The sequence below is a fragment of the Botryllus schlosseri genome, chromosome 6 (assembly GCF_051294905.1).
Source record: "Botryllus schlosseri isolate E-star chromosome 6, Bs_hap1, whole genome shotgun sequence".
Taxonomy (NCBI): Eukaryota; Metazoa; Chordata; class Ascidiacea; order Stolidobranchia; family Styelidae; genus Botryllus; species Botryllus schlosseri.
The window spans coordinates 26,680,442-26,697,845 of record NC_137241.1 but is presented as its reverse complement, the minus strand read 5'-3'; the positions used below and the strand labels follow the sequence as shown (position 1 = coordinate 26,697,845).

At 41.2% G+C, this 17,404-nt stretch overlaps 2 protein-coding genes and 1 long non-coding RNA gene across 3 annotated transcripts in view; 1 reads left to right on the top strand and 2 right to left on the bottom strand.

The window, feature by feature from the left end:
- Positions 1 to 17,404, bottom strand: part of LOC145440486 (uncharacterized) — a 243,284-nt gene that overhangs the window by 76,871 nt on the left and 149,009 nt on the right. The window lies entirely within an intron of this gene.
- The window catches only part of LOC145440510 (uncharacterized), an 87,861-nt gene that overhangs the window by 34,382 nt on the left and 36,075 nt on the right, over positions 1 to 17,404 (top strand). The gene's annotated exons all lie outside the window — the stretch shown is intronic.
- On the bottom strand, positions 7,483 to 17,305 carry LOC145440498 (uncharacterized). Its single transcript, XM_080318119.1, has 5 exons — positions 16,434 to 17,305; positions 15,811 to 15,957; positions 14,901 to 15,015; positions 13,246 to 13,382; positions 7,483 to 8,339 (listed from the first exon to the last, which is right to left on the bottom strand). Exons 1-5 carry the CDS (start codon positions 16,697 to 16,699, stop codon positions 8,060 to 8,062), a joined length of 945 nt encoding a protein of 314 aa, XP_080174245.1. The 5' UTR covers positions 16,700 to 17,305; the 3' UTR covers positions 7,483 to 8,059.

Genomic DNA, 17,404 nt, shown 5'->3' with positions numbered 1-17,404 from the left:
TTTATAGACGCACAGCGCTCAATATATACCGAGATCACAGCGAAACCCGCGTTCTTCTTGTGCTTTCGCTTGCAAATGCCCATACATAGCGAAGTCTCTGCGAAAATCGAATTCTCTTCTGTGTTTTCGCTTTGTGAATGCCTAGCCGGGGCTTGTCCCGGTAGCGCTCATAACAAGCTTTCACTATCTATTCTCTCAAAGCCGCGCACAATTAAGAAACGGTGATTTACTCTCTCCTATTCGTAAAATGGCCGAGCAACCGGGGCAAATATGCCTGGTCGCCCCTAAGGTGTGATGTAACAATCGTATCTATATCTGAACTCGGATACCGTGATATGCGTTGAGTCGATCTTTGCTGGTACAGGTCGATTTTGATGGTGTTTCACACCATGATAATTCTTGAAACTTGGTATGTCATGTCGTGATGGTGGTATTTAACACTGCCCTAAGTTTCAGGGTTTCTACTCAAAGTTTAGGGTAGTAATTCCGTTTCCAAAGTCGAGTGTGTGCTGATCCGTCATGTATCGCAAACATATTTCACGCAAAGCCGGTATTGGTCTCCATTGATTTTAACGATGCTCCTTAGCTAGATCCGTCATGAGCTTTTACATGGTATGTCTTGATTTTAGTATCGAACGCTGTGCCAAGTCTCAAGGTTGGCACTCAATGATTAGGGCAGCAATTTCGTTATCAAGTTCGAGTATGGTAGAGATGTGCGCTGATCTGACACTTAGCCTACCTAATGCATTGCGGATTTCACGCAAAAGCCGGTGTATCTGTGTTCCATACTGAGATAGGTGATGAGATGATGATATCATGAAACAGTTTACTAACATCCTCGGTTTGCATTCAAATATTTAGTTTTATTTTATATTCTCCAATGTCAATTTCACCGTGGAATGGTGGCCTTCGGGCCATTTGCTCACAATTACAACCCCTGTCAAGCGCGATAGCTGTTACGTTTTCGATGGCGGCTAACAGCTGATCGCTTGATCAGCCTATTCCTCAGTAAATTTTACGCAAAATTCGGCGTTGATTTGTTCGTATTAATTTTGACAGTGTACCATACCGAAAACGGCCATGAGGCTACTTCTCGATGATTTCATGTAACAGTGTACCAAGCTTTCGGCTTTCATCCACGTATTTATTCGGTAATATATTTTCCGAAGGCGATTTTGCAGCAGACATATAGACACTATAGACCGTAAGCCGTATGTGTCGTGTGACAGTCTCCAGCCTCAAGGCCAAAATCTCCCAAGCTGTACCGGGACCGAATTTCCGAGGCTGCTATCCGTAGTTCTTCAGAATGATGTTTTGGATTCAATATGACATTTCCTTGTCCAATCTATGAGATAACAATTGCGTATGTGTCCGAACTTGTTGACCTTTCCAGTTAGGCATACGCAATCTCTCGATTTATAGTCATTTCCATTTCTGCAGATAAGTAGTCAGGTCAAGTGCGAACATGAATCGTATTGAATCTTTGCTCCGTACGCCGTTTAGCCAGCTGCCTTTAGAGCAAAAATTAGAGGTAAAGCGACTAGGTCCGTATCAGCCTAGAAATTGCCCATTGATCCAATCGTACGCCGGAGGAAAACGCACTCGTGCCTTTTCTTCAGCGCATTTCGATAAAAATGAATGGCTTACTTATAGCGAGGATAAAAACGCCTTGTTTTGCTTTTACTGTCTTTTATTCGACAGTGCCGGTACCGGAAGCAGTGGCTCTTGTTGGAACAAAATTGGTTATCGCGATCTGAAGCATTTGTCAGAGCGTGTGAAAGCGCACCAAAAATCCCAAGTGCACATGGCTAGTGCAGTTAAATATAAATTGTTTGGCAGAGTTAATGTAATGTCGCAGCTCAATGAAAATTATCGCGTATCAGTCTGCAAGCACAATGAGCTTGTAGATAAGAATATAGGCATGTTCTCTCTCGGGTGATTGATGCCATTATATTTATTGGAGTTCATGAATTGCCCCTTCGAGGCCACGATGAGAAGGAATGCTCTCTCAATAGGGGGGTATTTTTGGATCTAATTAAATACACGGCTTCCATGGATAGCATTTTGCGCGAACATCTCGACACCGCGACAGTAGCTAAGGGTACCTCAAAGACTATTCAAAATGATGTGCTTGATTCGATATATCACATCCATCTACAGCAGGGGTGGGCAAACTACGGCCCGCGGGCCGCATGCGGCCCTCTACACCGTTCTGTGCGGCCCGCGAGAGTCTGAAGAAACTTATTACAAATATTGATAAAATGCGTGTACTAAAAATTGAATTAATGGTGGGACCTGATTAGACTTTTTCTTAGTATATTTCACCATGATAATTCCAAGGCAGTGGTTCTCAGACTGGGGGCGTGAAAGCATCTGAAGGGGGCGCGAAGCTGAGCTCAACTGAAAACATTTTTCGCGCTTCGCGCGAACTATATCTTATTCGTACTTATTGCTCCATATTTAGTCTGAATTTCATATTTAAAAATCTCTCATCCAGAGTCTTAACCTTCCATGCCATCTAAATATCAGTTAGGTCTGCTAGCATCCTTGTTGCGTTTTGTGATACGACGATAAGGGGGGGCGGGGACTCTTTACGATCATGAGGGGGGCGTGTCTAAAAAGTTTGAGAACCACTATTCTAGGGTAAATACTTCCTATATTATTTTCTATGTGGAATTTCTGGCGTGACAGCCCGATCGCAAGGCCCACGCAGTTTGAAAAGTCTCAACTGCTAAACATCACAGAAATCCTAAACGGGATTGACATAATTTGGATCACTAGTGTGATTTCAGGTTGGCCACTCCATTTTTAATTATTTCAGTGATGTGCTTATAAAAACGATTCGCGCGTGTCTTAGGTAGATTCTTTCTATGTATGCGTAGAATTAGGGTATTTATATTTTATTTACACCCAGAAGAAGCGTGTTTGAAGCTAACATGGTTATGATGCTGTCAGCAATGTGTGTCCTGGAACTGATCCAAAAGTGGAATTAGTAAACCTATGAACAGATCGCTGATTACAGATTTAAATTTAAATACCGTTCTAAGAATCGGGACACCCGACTTTCATCTCTGTAGTTTTGACAAATTGGGTATTGGGGTCGACCATCCTATGAAATCTCGCCACTGTTTCTGACGCGTGTACGATATCATCAAAGCGATGTTCGGATTGTTTTAAATACGCATATATATGCCCTCACTATATAATCAAACACCAATATTGCGTTTGGGTTTATAATCTCAATTTTATATAGTGCGGCCCGCGAATGGATTCAGACGTTGAATGCGGCCCGCGAGCTCAAAAGTTTGCCCACCCCTGATCTACAGCATTTGTTTACCGAGATTGTTGACGCTGAATTTCTATCTATTCAGTCTGACGAAACAACTGACATTACGTGTTTGTCACAACTAGTCGTGATTTTTCGGTTCACAAAATTTGGTATGCCATTCGAACGATTCCACAGCTTTGTGGCTGTTGACGATCGAACTGCTGTCGGAATTTCTTACGTATTAAAAAAAACATTACAGCCCTATTCAGTTGAGTCGAAACTTATTGCGCAAACCTACGACGGCGCAGCAGTCATGAGCGGATCGCGACATAGCGTACAAGTTTTAATGAAAGAAGTTTACCCGCATGCGCATTTTTTGCATTGCTACGCGCATCAGCTCCATCTTGTAGTGAAAAAAATGTGCTTAGGAATATCTTCTGTCAAGATATTCTTTGCAAATCTTTCAGGGTTCTCCTCCTTTTTCTCTGTTTCGCCAAAGCGATCTGATCTATTGCGCGACATATATGCAAGCACCGGTTACCTAGATGCGTATCAACACGGTGGAACTTCCAATCCAGAGTTGTGCAACGAGTGTCAGATAGTAGGGTGGAGCTTCTGGAATGCTTCTCAGTGATTGAGAGCTCTCCTGTCTGGGATGATACTTCCATACGTGAAGCGGCGGGGCTTAAACGACTCCTGGAAGACGAAGAATTTTTGTTCCTTTTGAAGCTTTTTTGTGACATCTTCATGCACGTCGATACACTGTACAGTACTTTTCAGTCGCGTATGGCCGATGGTACTACTGCGCAATTGTGTATTGCACATTTTTGTGAGGCAATTTCGCATATCCGGGAGAATGTACACTTCGCTGGTGACACAGCGCTTTTACGTCGTGGGATAAGTGTGCAAAACCTGCTTGTTGCGGCTTACGAATGTTGCGATATACTGATGTCCCAAATTCAACATCGTCTGAATAGTGACCAGTTGGTTACTTTCGCCCTGTTAAATCCGAGAAATTTCCCTGCCTACAAAATTCATTTTCCTTCTGGACTACTGCGCAGCGTGCCTCGTTATTACCCGATGATCGACATTGCTCGGTTGGAGAGCGAGTTGACTTGTTTCTATTCTAATACATCCTTTTCGGAAGTTAAAACCACTAATGAACTTTCAAAATTTCTAGTTGAAAATTCGCTTTCGATCAACTTTGCTACAGTAACTAGCTTTCTAAATATAATTTTGACCACCCCGATTTCATCCGCGGAATCCGAGCGCAGTTTCAGCACATTGAAACGTATCAAGACCTTTCTCAGAAACAGGATGGGCCAAGATAGGCTTAATGCGTTGGCTGTTCTCTCGATTCACAACGACGTGGTTCTGGGAATTCCAGATTTCAATAAACTCGTTATTGAACATTTTGCTAATAAGAAATCACGTCGCGCACAATACTTATACAAGACATAAATTAATGCTGGTGGGCGGACGACTGTACACATCATGTTCTTTCCGTATAATTTCAATCAAGTGAGCCCAGGTAACTCAACCATGTCTATGGCTAAGGAAAAGTGAGTGGTTTTCATCCATATTACTCGAGGCACACTGACAGGTAATTTACCGATATATTTTGTTATGGCTATGGAAAAAAAGTGAAAAATTCATCAAGATGAAATAATTTATTCATGAAATTGTTTAATGCGATATGTGCTCGCATTTCAATTTAACACAATGCTTGGATTCCTGCTTGAATGATGGCAGGCAGACTCGTAATTAATCTTCCATGGATAACAGCTGGCTTTTTATAATGTTTTACGTTTATGGGTGCCAGCGCTTTGATTGCCTATCCCCTAGTCGTAACGCATCAGGATCGTGTACCAAACACTTTCGGACGGGCTTAGAAAAACGAGGGCAAATCGATTTGACTCGCTTTCGGGACGAGAATCCTATACCATATACAAATCGGGTCGGAGGCGCTGCAGCACTTTACAGAATTGCTGAGCATGGAACGATTAAAACACCACAAGGTGTCATGCGAATGCTCTTTGTAGGTAGTTGGTCTGTGTATTTTTTGGTATAGTCTTACTCGGCGCTTGCGTAATCTCTACCACGAAATCATAACTGATTCTACTAAGGATACCCTGATGATTGATTCGTGGCATGGGAACGATTCTTAGTTCGCGTACATTTTGTAAAATAATCATCTGGATAAAAAACAATGAATAAAACATTTGTTACCGCACTTCAAGTCACGCCACCGGCAAACCTCTCGCGGCACCTACGTTAAAAATCATTGAATACGGGAAATTCATGTGACCATCATGAACGTTAAAAAACGCTACTGTGACGTCATATTGATAACAAGTCGCTCGCGGCCCTTGCCCCACCACCCGATATTCATTGTCACGAGCCGCCACTGGACGATGCCACATACTGAACAGGCAGGTGGGTATCAGTGATCGATTACATTCAAACATCCATTATAGCAATTGCAGCAGGAAAAATCTAAAAGGTTTCAAAGTGAAGAATATATCATATACGTTGGCTTATAACGGGGACGGGCAACATACGGCCCGAAGAGCAGTGATTCCCTACCGCGGCTCTGATTGACCTCTAAATATGCTACGAAAATAGAACAGACGACAGTTTTTTTCTCTCTGAATAGTTATAGTCAATTTATGTATATGAATGATAAATTGAGGGATATTCGTTATGTCTAAAGCCGTCCAAGGCCGCTTCTGAATACCGGGAAAGAGAATTCTTGCACGCAGACTAGCGTCAAACGCATGGATAAATACCCGTCAAACGAGGATATGTCTTGAGTTCTGCTGGTCATAGACCTTGATATGTCACCCTTACATATCGAGTAAATTTCGTTAAAATTTTACTAACAACAAAATAACGGCTCATAGTGAGACTGAAGAATGACTGCGAGAGAGTTTGAAAGACGTTCCTGATAATACAACAAAGCAACTACCCAGGAATATTATGAAATTTGTGTCGTGGAGCACAAGCCCTAAAAAGGCGATAATGCATACATACAGCCTACTCGAGTGTTTTCATATGTTTCCATATGTACTCTGAAGTCGACTCCAAGCTCTATCCATTCTTTCTATAGAAAGGGACTATGTTCAAAACCTTTATTTTGAACATATTGTCGCTGATATCGCTTCGGCGAAAGCCCGAAATGTTCAGTTTTGAGGCGGCTATTGATTCTTTTTTGCCTAATACGGGAGCCAACCTTTTCGGTCAAGGCCACTTGAACGTTGAATGCTGATGACCATTCTTTAGTCGTCTGATAGGAGCTAGCCGGACTATATACGCAACGATGAAAACAAAACTTATATTACTACGTATCAAAATCGATAGTAATTATGTCATGAAAAGTCAGCGTGTATAGCGCACTCATGAACTAACCACTCAAAGCGCTAACATTTTTCAAAGTTAAATGGGTGCGGCCAATACTAATGTCACTTGTATTGCGGGTCGCCTCTGTATACCACTGCATGGGCTCATATGCCAAGGACAGGATTATTCGGCGCTTAGACATATAAATATCGAAGAATCCGGCGTAGATGCGTCTGTCATTTTGTGCAAAGGTTTTATAGCCTACCATCTTTCTGCAAGTGCAGATGCGAAGTCAGATGCTGGACGGCACGTTTTCTCATAATAGCGAGTATTGTCAGACTCAATTCGGTAAATTTTCAGGAGGGGGTACTAAAAGCAACAAATTGAGTGACAATAAATAACGCTAAGTGTTAACAAAAATATCAAGTCAAATAAATCTATACTATGAAACATTCTACTTCATGATTATATACGAAGATCTACGAAAATGTGGCTGGCCCCTGGCTACGCCAATGCGTCGGAACTGATGCTTAGGTCATTAACAACCCAAATTTCGCGGCCAAGCCAATCAAATTCTTGGTTGGCTTTGCAAATTCACAATTAATTACATAGTTTGTTGCGCCGATAGCAGACAATATATATATATAAACGTAATAAATTACCTGGAATATTTATTATTTGATATTACAGCTAATTTTGGGTTTTATCTCGCAGACCACTTCAAATCTTCTCGCGGGCGGCGGGGGGGGGGGGGGGGGGGCGCCCCTGACCTAATACATTCATTCACCATTCCTTGTCTATATTGTTTTTGGCCTCATAAAAGCTGAGATGGTCAGGCTTCTTTACGCAATACAGAACTTCTGAGACGCGGCATATTATTTGTAAATATTTTTATTGAAAAGCTTGCTTGAACATGAAACTAGTTCGAAATTTGCTGCGGTGTACTTAATGGGTCGGCATTTTCAACGAAAGCCATGGGTGGCAGCATAACATGCTGCGCCACTGACTCAAAGCGCCCGATTTTTATATTAATAAACATAAAATTGGGTACTTGAGCGTAGAATATTACAGACTCAACATTATTTGACGCTACGCGTATTGAACTTGCATGGTGATATGTTGACAACAATAAGCCCAAACGCGACATTCTATGGAGCTTGCATCGTTCTCTTACGGCCCAAATAGTAGAACCGTCGATTGCCATACTTACTGCACGTTAATATGTACTTGTACATAACTCAGTGCAAAGTGTGAGAAATATCGTTCGGTCTTTAAAAGTTCGGTCTCCGTAAGCTTGAGAAGTCTTGAAAGGGGGTAGATTGCTGGAGAAACATGATGAGACATCGAAGTAATTTTAATACATATACTCGCCAGTTACGCGAATGGCAGGTTCAAACAATTGAGTGCAATCAAATTTTCCGATTATAAGATAAATGGACCGAGAGGCAGCGGCTACATTTTTGATTTTCGTTGATGAAACCTCTTCCGAACTTTCGCCTCTAGTTTCTCCGCGCATCCGTAGACTGGGGGATAGAACTTGCCACCGATTTCGAAACCAGTGAGTGGTACCTCCCAAATAGTCGCGTGAGCTTGATCGTCATCGTGCGTGAGCACCAACAGCGACGTTGAACCCACCATTTCGGTGGTGAAGTATCTTGTTTTGTACTTGTCTTGCATAAAGACATCGCTCTTGGGATAGCCGAGCGGAGGGGTTCTGGTGACGAGTCTTGCGCTATCGTAGAGTAAAAGATTGAACATTATTTATTAAGGATGAAGCTGTGATGTTAGTCTACAGCAGTGTTTCTAAACTCTTTGCTGTCGCGACCCACTATAAATGCAAGTTTTACTGTGCGACCCACGGTGAGATATGACCAAATGATGAAAAGTAAATTGATGACAGAAGAAACAATGCAATTTACTATTAGTGCATGAGTTGAGATTGCATATTAGAGATTAGCATATATCAAGTTTATATACTTGATTTGCTTGATTCTCATACTCGGAAAATATCCATGAATGCCTGAAACTGTTTTTGACATCCCATAACAACCAAAAGCAGTCCTCTATGACAGTGGTACTCGACCCTTTGGGCCGTCACGGACCCCCCAGCTTTAGCTAAATTTTAGATCTATTATCGTGCGATTATTAACTAATAAAATGACCTTTCTTGAAAATAACATCATACTATTTATGTCAAAATTGGACGTGAAAGCATCTGAAGAGGGACGCGCAGGTGCGGTCAACTGAAAAGATTTGGGTGTAATTTAGCCTACCTCCAATTAATATAGTTGTTGCTCTGTGTATAGACCTAATTTCATATTTGAGAATTCTCTCATCAACAGTCATGACCTTCCATACCATCAGACTATCCGTTGGAATCGCTAGCATTCTGGTTGCATTTTGTGATATGACGATAGAGGGGGGGGGTGAAATTTGTCAGTATCATAAAGGGGGCGTGTCTGAAAAGTTTTAGAACAGTGGTTCTCAACCTGGGGAGCGCTCCGCCCTTGGGGGCGTGGGAGACTCTCAGGGAGGGCGCGAGAAATTGACAAAGTCTGTATAAATTGTGACTAAACATGTGTTTCACAATCATTCTGAAAAGACGATTGTTGAAGATTAAACTTATTGCGTATTCAAGAAAGCTTGCCAAACTCAAACTCTAGCAGTCGCGCTCAACAGAGTATAGGCTTATTTCAACTTCATTGGAGCAAATTTTTGATATTCATTGAAGATTTAGAGCAATTCCCACGTGTATGTCATTCATTACTGCTTAGCTTTGGCAGTAGCCTAAAGCTCGGTGCCCTATGGGTGGCTGTTGTTAATAGCTGGCGAACTGCACTGCCTAAGACAGACTTAGATAATATAGGTTGCCGGGTTTCGCCAACAACTAGGCTACCCTAAATCAACACAAATTAATTCAATTCCAAAACTGATCAAATTTAACATGACAGGACAGAACGACGCCGTGCTCTCTGTAGTCACTAGCAACATTAGAATTGGTATCAGTGCAACCTACCTTGAAATAAATTGATGTACTATTCAATGTTTATTCGCTATTTTCAAACAAGTTTGGGGAAATTTATCGGAAATGTAAAAGACTCAACAACTGTAATGTGGATTCAAACTTGGCGTAGGATATACCTTATGTATACTATTGGATCAGGGGTGGGCAACCTGCGCCAGCACGGCCGCATGCTGCAGTAGAAGGAAATTTGTGCGGCCGTCGACGCCTAATTCAATTAGTATCTGTTGGCGGCCGTAGACATGCAAATTGAAATTACGAATTCACTCCCGGATTTTTGAGGGATTTTAATTATTCGTGAAATTTTCTTCGCGCTCCGCGCAATTCAACACGATTTCATTTTTCGATTTTAATATATAGTAGCGCCCTTCTCAATCTGTGCCGAAATGGGAATCGTCAAGAAATAACAGAATTCAACAAAGTGACTAATAACAATTGGCCCACCCAAAGATGCATTAGCATTTATAACTTGACCTAAATTTTTGAATGCACTCCCTCCATCCACTCTATCGGTGAATCTTATCACAGGGGCTGAGGAATGATAAATATCTGGTAGTAATATGTGATACTGCTACTATTATTAACGAAATTCATTCGCGGCTCTGAAGAATTTTCGCGCTTGGCGCGACAGTATGCAGTCCCAGCAACTATTCATAACATTGCCACTGGCAATTTCGGAGCGTACAATAGACCGTTATGAAAATTAGAATATATTCCGGAGTTCCCCGGGAATGGATATGGACAGGTTAACATAGATATTTTGCGTCCGGATATTTCATTGCGGCTATGCCTAGGAATGCGGCCGTGATGAGCAAAAAGGTGGCGCACCTCTGTCCTTTTTGACATGACAATAAGTGCGGTGGGGTAATCTTAAGGTTATTCTGGAATAGCGGTTATGCTAATTACAGGAGAAAGTGGATTCTGCGTACAATTTTTCTCATAACCCCAACAAAACATCTCTAAACAACAAAATGTTTGTATCAGTATCAGTAGGCTATTGGCAATTTGACATTTAAAATGAGTTTCCACAGTTGAATATTTCATCTCAGACGACCATTCTGTTCACGTGAGTCCAGAAGTTTTAACATTTAAGAAGCGAAAGTGATTCGTGATTTAGGTTATCAACCCTTTTGCATGTTTGGAGGTTTCGCGGACCCCCTGAAAATGCTTCGCGGGCCCCCGGTTGAGAACCACTGATCCATGACATATTAAATAGAACACTGTAACATTTAGAAATACATCACGCCCCACTTGAAATAGCTCTGCGACCCACTATGGTCGAGAATCACTAGTTTCAGACATCGACTGTCGACGGACATTAGACTATATAGCCAGTGCGTTCAAGAAGAATTGATGTCATGATTGTAACAAGGCGTTTTTATCTATCATCTTACAGGCGAATATGATTTCAGCGCCTGATGTAACACGGCAAGGTGCCGGCAAATCATAGTTATGGTCATAGTGCAGTGGTTCTCAACTGGTGTTCCATGGAAAACTAGGGCTCCGTGAGCTTGTCCCAGGGGTTCCGCTGGAGGTTATAGGACACGAACTCAACTCATACATATGATTCGTGATGGTTTGCCCATCTTGGCCATCATTGGTTGCAAACAATTAGGCCCGGTCAGTACATGCGAATTGTGACGGTTATGATGATACATCGTGTGTAGTGGCGTACACATCAGAGATGAGCATGGATTAGGATTAGGATTTGAAAAAACAGGATTCAGGAAATTTTTTCGGATTTGGATTGGATTAGGATAAGAGATTTTTTTCTGAACGGATTAGGATTGGATTGGATTTACCTATTTTCTGGGAGATTGATATGTCGTGTGGCGAATGGCGACAAACTTTATTCAGATCATTTAATAATGTACTTATGGTGCACTACACTATGGTATACTCGTTGCCAATTAGCATAAGAGGTACAGCCCTATGCCAAGTTATCTTAAATCAAGAGGATTGTTGGTTGTGGAAGAATAATTTCCTTTCATAAATCAGCATTCTTTCTGAATTTCAAGTTGGAATCGGATTAGGATTGGACATGGACTTAAATATACATAAGTTATGGATTAGGATTTGGATTAGGATTTGAAGCTTCGGATTTGGATTGGATTAGGACATAGAAATTCCAAATCCGCTCATCTCTGGTACGCATGCAGGAGAAGTTGATTCCGAAATCGAAATCCAGACCTTCTGAAATTTCAATCCTATCGCCAATATTTATAAGCCTATTGTAGCTAAACAATTGGTATCATGTTGTCGCGATTCGATCGAAGAATACGATGACACTTTCCATGGTGAAGCCTTGCCTAGTATGACCTAGTATCTGAATGGGAACAGCAGAAGTCACGCTGATTTACAATCAATATTCATTATCTTGTTTTCGTTTTGTGTGAAAATTATTAGTTAATGGTTTCGTTCTTTCAACACTCTGTCGATGAACAGTTCATTTCGCGCACCTGTAATCTATTAGATGTTTAGTTAGTTGTGTATTGTGCTGGATTTTGTATTTACGACCCAGCAAAAATTTGTGGTTTCGGGAAGAGTTGCAGATTAGCGTAAGTGTTCCGCGGGTTACTACAGGTTAAGAACCACTGTCATAGTGCTTGGACATTGTACAAGTTCAGATTAGTATTTAGGTGGCGGGTAATTGGTAATTTCACTTTTTAAAGAACGGTCTTCTAACTTCCAAAACTATGTGGACCGTATTGAATATAATAGCGTATAGCGACTGATTTACGAGATATACGCGCGATATCGATGAAAAGTGAGAAGCTCGCCAAGTTCATTCTAAACTCAACGCGATGTCGTTGTTAATCTCTCACTAACTTCTCCGTCGCATCTCAAACTAGTCTCTTTGCGCCCTAAGTTGTGACAATTTGTATTTTAAAAAGTACAGAGTAGTTTTGGGCTAAGTTTGGATTACTTTTCTGGGTAAAATTGTGAGAAGAACAGTGCCATGTAAAAGGCCTCCGTGTCACGGTAGCAGCTACGTATTTGTTGTAGCCGTTATTGTCGTTTTACGCTCTTCCAGGAGATGCATCTTGCAATTTTGAAAGTCTGGCCACATCCGATTAAATGTCTGCTAAAATTATTCGACGACTTGACCAAATCAAATTTCTGAAGCTACTTGAGTACATTTCAGACCTTTATGATAAACTTCCACTTGATGCGGTTTTGACATGGCTTGGATATCGCAGCTTTGACTCGTAATTGAGTAGAAAGTTACTAGTAACCCGGGCCACTTGGAAGAACTCTGGCAAGCTCAGGAAATCGAGTTTGTTGAAGAAGAATTATGGTATTTATTCTCTAGAATTGAACCACAAATGAAGGGTTTGGTCGCAGGGAATAAGAAAAAAATTGTCCAACTATATCCCATAAAAGTGTTACATGTTATCAAACAATTTAGGCGCATTTCATTATAATTTTCATTAACATAAATTTATTTACCATCATTTCTTTTCTCTTTTTTATTTTATTTTTTATGGGGGGGTGATTCGGTCAGACTGGGGGAACCAGAGTAAAAATGGTTGATAAACTCTGGTCTAAATGTTGCAAACTTTCCCATGCGTTGCAATTCAGCGCGTTACTATATTAATACACTTGCAATACTAACTCGATATTTCCATCTGTGGCCTCAGCAAGTTGCACACTGCTATTTGTCACGTCAGTCGTAATAAACTTGTCATCGTATTTCGACGAAATATGCCATTCCGTGAAATAACTGTCTTGAGGGTCCACAGTCCACACAGTCTGGAAAACATGGAACAGATGTCTACGCAGATAGAACGCTGTTCGATTTCGGTCACGGTTGCTGTGTAAACCAGGCATGACAAACTCAGTTTGGGTGTGGAGCCGTATTCAGACCTTTTGATAGCTCGCGGGTCTAATCACACCAAGGATCCCAAAATGCCAAACCAGCACTATATCAATATACAGTCGACTCCGGTTGATTCGGACACTTGGCTTCGCTTACTTTTGGACGAATTAAGCGGAGAATCGAATGCTCGTTACATGGTCATGCGTAAAGGCAGACAGCGCATTTAAAATGGTGATACGTTGAGAATTTAATGAATTGCAGCTGCGCTTTTCTGCAGTAATTGGCATTGCTGATCACATAAAACGCACAGGCATTTTTCACCTTACCTTATTATACCATTTACTATATCACTGTGTAAAACACACTTACAGAGTTAAAATTGATACAGTGATTCTTCAAGAGCCGAAAGACTATTCTCACTCGATAAAAGTGCAATTAAATGCAAAACGCCTTTAACTTTTTCTGATTGAAGGCATAAACAGCGGCTGTTAACCCATGGGGTGAATACATAAGTTGGAATTATTCTATCCCTTTATTTTATTCATGATCCATTGTTATCCTGCGTCTGCTGAGATTTAGTTGTAAACGAGTCTCTTCGAATTTAGTTCATTAATACCATTCGCTCCAGTGGCGGGAAGTTAGTGTCGATCGTTCATACCTATCATTGCATGGGTGGTATAAAGCGCAAACGGTCACGCACAGGCTTCCAAGAAACAATGTAGCATAGACATACCGCATGTACTATTTTAGGAGGATTTGTCTTCATTTTTCAAAACTGCTCAAATGCCCTGTTTTTAGCATTTTGAGTTAGTTGCTTTTACTGCCAAGAAGGCTTTTAGTAGAGATGTTGTCTTTAACAATTACTCTATCCACGAAACATGCTGATTTGCTGGTTTAAATAAAGGCTTCCTTACAAATAGCCCTATAAGTCCTAGTTTCACGATTAACATTTCAAGCATTTTCCGACGTTCTGATTAGTGAATTGTCAAAAATCGCACAATTTTCCTTCGGCAATATGATCCAGAATGCAAATTCTGAACGCATTTCTTCTTTGACGCAGCCAAAAGGGCACGAAGAAAGAGACAGCGCGTCAGTTGGAGCAGTTTTGAGCATCTTTACGGTTTTATATATAATTTCAATGATACTTGATACTTTATTTAATGGATAATGATCAATGATCATTACTCATTGGCAAAAGGTAAGGGAACCCCGAAGACTATATGGGCTGAATCTGAAAAATAAATTTCATTTGTTGTTTTTGTAACTTTTTCCAGCAACTATACCAAGGAAATGTTAAACATCATCTAACAATTATGCTGTCGTATTATGCTGCCGTAACTTCGATATCGTAATAGCTATTGCTGATGACGACAGTTCTGACAGGAGAACAAAAATGAGTGGTAGGCGGCTTGATATAACTTAACAGAGACGAATCAAGCGATGATTCATACCTTATCTGCCGACCCGGGATCTTGTTCCACCGTGATATCCGGATCGTCATTTATCCACATAGCTCCACTAGATTGATCCCTGATATTCACAAGGTCAGATCTATCATCGTGTACTCTGAGAAAATATGACACAAAATCGATCAGATATCAAAACACCAAACCGTATAAATCGTGATACGGTTGTATAATAGTATTAGTATACGGTGTATCAATGTCCAGTGGTTCGCAACCGCCAGCTCTCGGACCGGTGCTGGTTCGCCAAGTATATCTGGTAGCAAAACCTAAGCAGTTGGATGCTTGTCAATTAATTTGAGATATGAAACATCAAATATTAAATTGATTCAGAAATTTGAGACGAATTTACTGCGTCAGGTCATAATGTATGGTTCATTGTCTACTGTGGAGTTACCGTACCTCACAAAGTAACCTTTTATCTGAAAGCTAGGAAGAATATTTAAACAAATTTAAATTTCGACAGCATAATTTCGTGACATTTGGCAGCACAATACAATCCGCCGAACTGCGTAGTCGCACGTGGCCTACTTTATAAATTATATCAAGTTCGTGGTTTTAAACTGGACTGTCAATGGAACGCACAGCACGTGTAATGAAAGCAGCAATTACTCATTTTGTTGGAGATTCTCGTATAGTATTTGCTTTTGAGTTGCATACATTTGTCGTAATTATATTTCGGGTTAATTTTGGTTGTGAAGGTTTACTTCTGCGCAAAATTTGTTGTGAAATTTTACCGATCCTCCAAGCGAAACAGGTTGACAACCAATGTTCTACACTGTTGCTGTAGATTGCAAGATGTCTAGCAGTGACGATGAATTGTCAGTTTTGCCGTGCGATAAGCTGAACTATTCCGTGAACCTCCGAACTTCAAATTCATTCACAAAAATGCCCGTACCCTTCTTGTTTTTGAAGATAAAACGACCATTCGGCAGGTGTGTTGGAAAGAGTCAATTCGCCGTTCGATACTGCGATGTATCTCTTCGTAGGACGCGCCTCTCTGATTATGTAGGTTTCCGGCTTTGTAAGGAGCACAACGAATTTCCTGAATTCGAAAGTAGAGTAAAGGTACCAGCACAGAAATTACACGACGTTCGTCGTCCTGCCGGAGTCGTGTCGCTACCAATAAGGTGGACCACGGTATGCGAAACAATGTAACCGACTCTTCCCTTTGATACTATTGATCTTCTGAATATGGCACCGCAGGTCATACGAAATGAAATAATTTTTCTGAATACCCCCAGAGCAGAATAACGAAACAAGAAGGAGAACCACGACCAATCAAGGTTGGAGAATGAGTATCATAGGGCCATGGCTGAGTAACTAAGCATATAATTATAATTGTTCTGTGTCACGCTTGCTATCCAGAGGGTATTTTGAGCAGAGCATGTTAAACCTGACTATGCCAACTGGTCTATGTGGTGACATTTGAGGAGACGTTGCGAACCTCTGCGAAATGACCTAACATGTCTAGGGTTGCATTTAAAACTATGGTTCTTCAAACACTTTGTACCAACTTACGAGTTCATCCCTTTCGGCTGCATGGTGAGGTTGCCAGAAGTGTCAAACGTAATGTAAAGGTTTTCGTCAGGGCCGGCACGGAAGCTCCAATAGGTTAGGAGTCCAATTTTATGCTTCTCAAAAGTCCAATAGCTCTTCGTGGAAGAGTGGGCGATAACGATGGACGAACCTTGCGTGAATGGTCCATCTATCCATTGCTGTTTCGGATCGCTATCTTTGTCCCACACTTGAACCAGAACAGTGCTACTGCTTACGTGAGACGCCATTTCTGCCGCACTGTTTGTGATATATTACAACGTTGTACATTTACAACTTTCTTGTATGGAGTACGGCGCGCTAATATTTGTTTAGAAATCTTGCACAAAGCTTTACTACCGGTAACCCGGTAATTCCCTCGTTAGTCACGACGGGAAGCTACAGTTTTCAGGAAAGTATTCTTGAATTCTATACTCTGCATTGGTGACTCACATAGTGAATACTTGTTCTATAGTGCAGTTTAATGCTATTAGACTTTCTTATATCTTCGTAAATCTAGAATGCCGGTTCGGACAGAACATTTGCAATAGCGACGCGAGCCGACAATACTCTGAACATTCGGAGCAATACAGAAAGACTAAACGGGCGTCAATCTGTGGCAGACTTCCTTCCTGTGTCAGATATTAAAGATGCAGCAATCGTTTACGCTTACACAGAGACCTTATTGACCATATCACGTAGCCTAGTCTAGACCAACGTCACTCAACCTAAGTTTTCGCAAATTGTCGAGACGACAGATTTCGCGTCTCCGGGAGGCCGTTCCCTTGCGTGCCTACTGCCTAGTGGTCGACGTTTGTCAAAATACGCCGACCTATAGTTTGTGCCAACAGATGGAGTCCGTGTACCATCTAAAAATAGTACATTGAGCTTAAGCGATCTCTTCGCCCCGATTATTTGAAATTTGATGCGAGTGGCATCATATTTAGTGATACGAT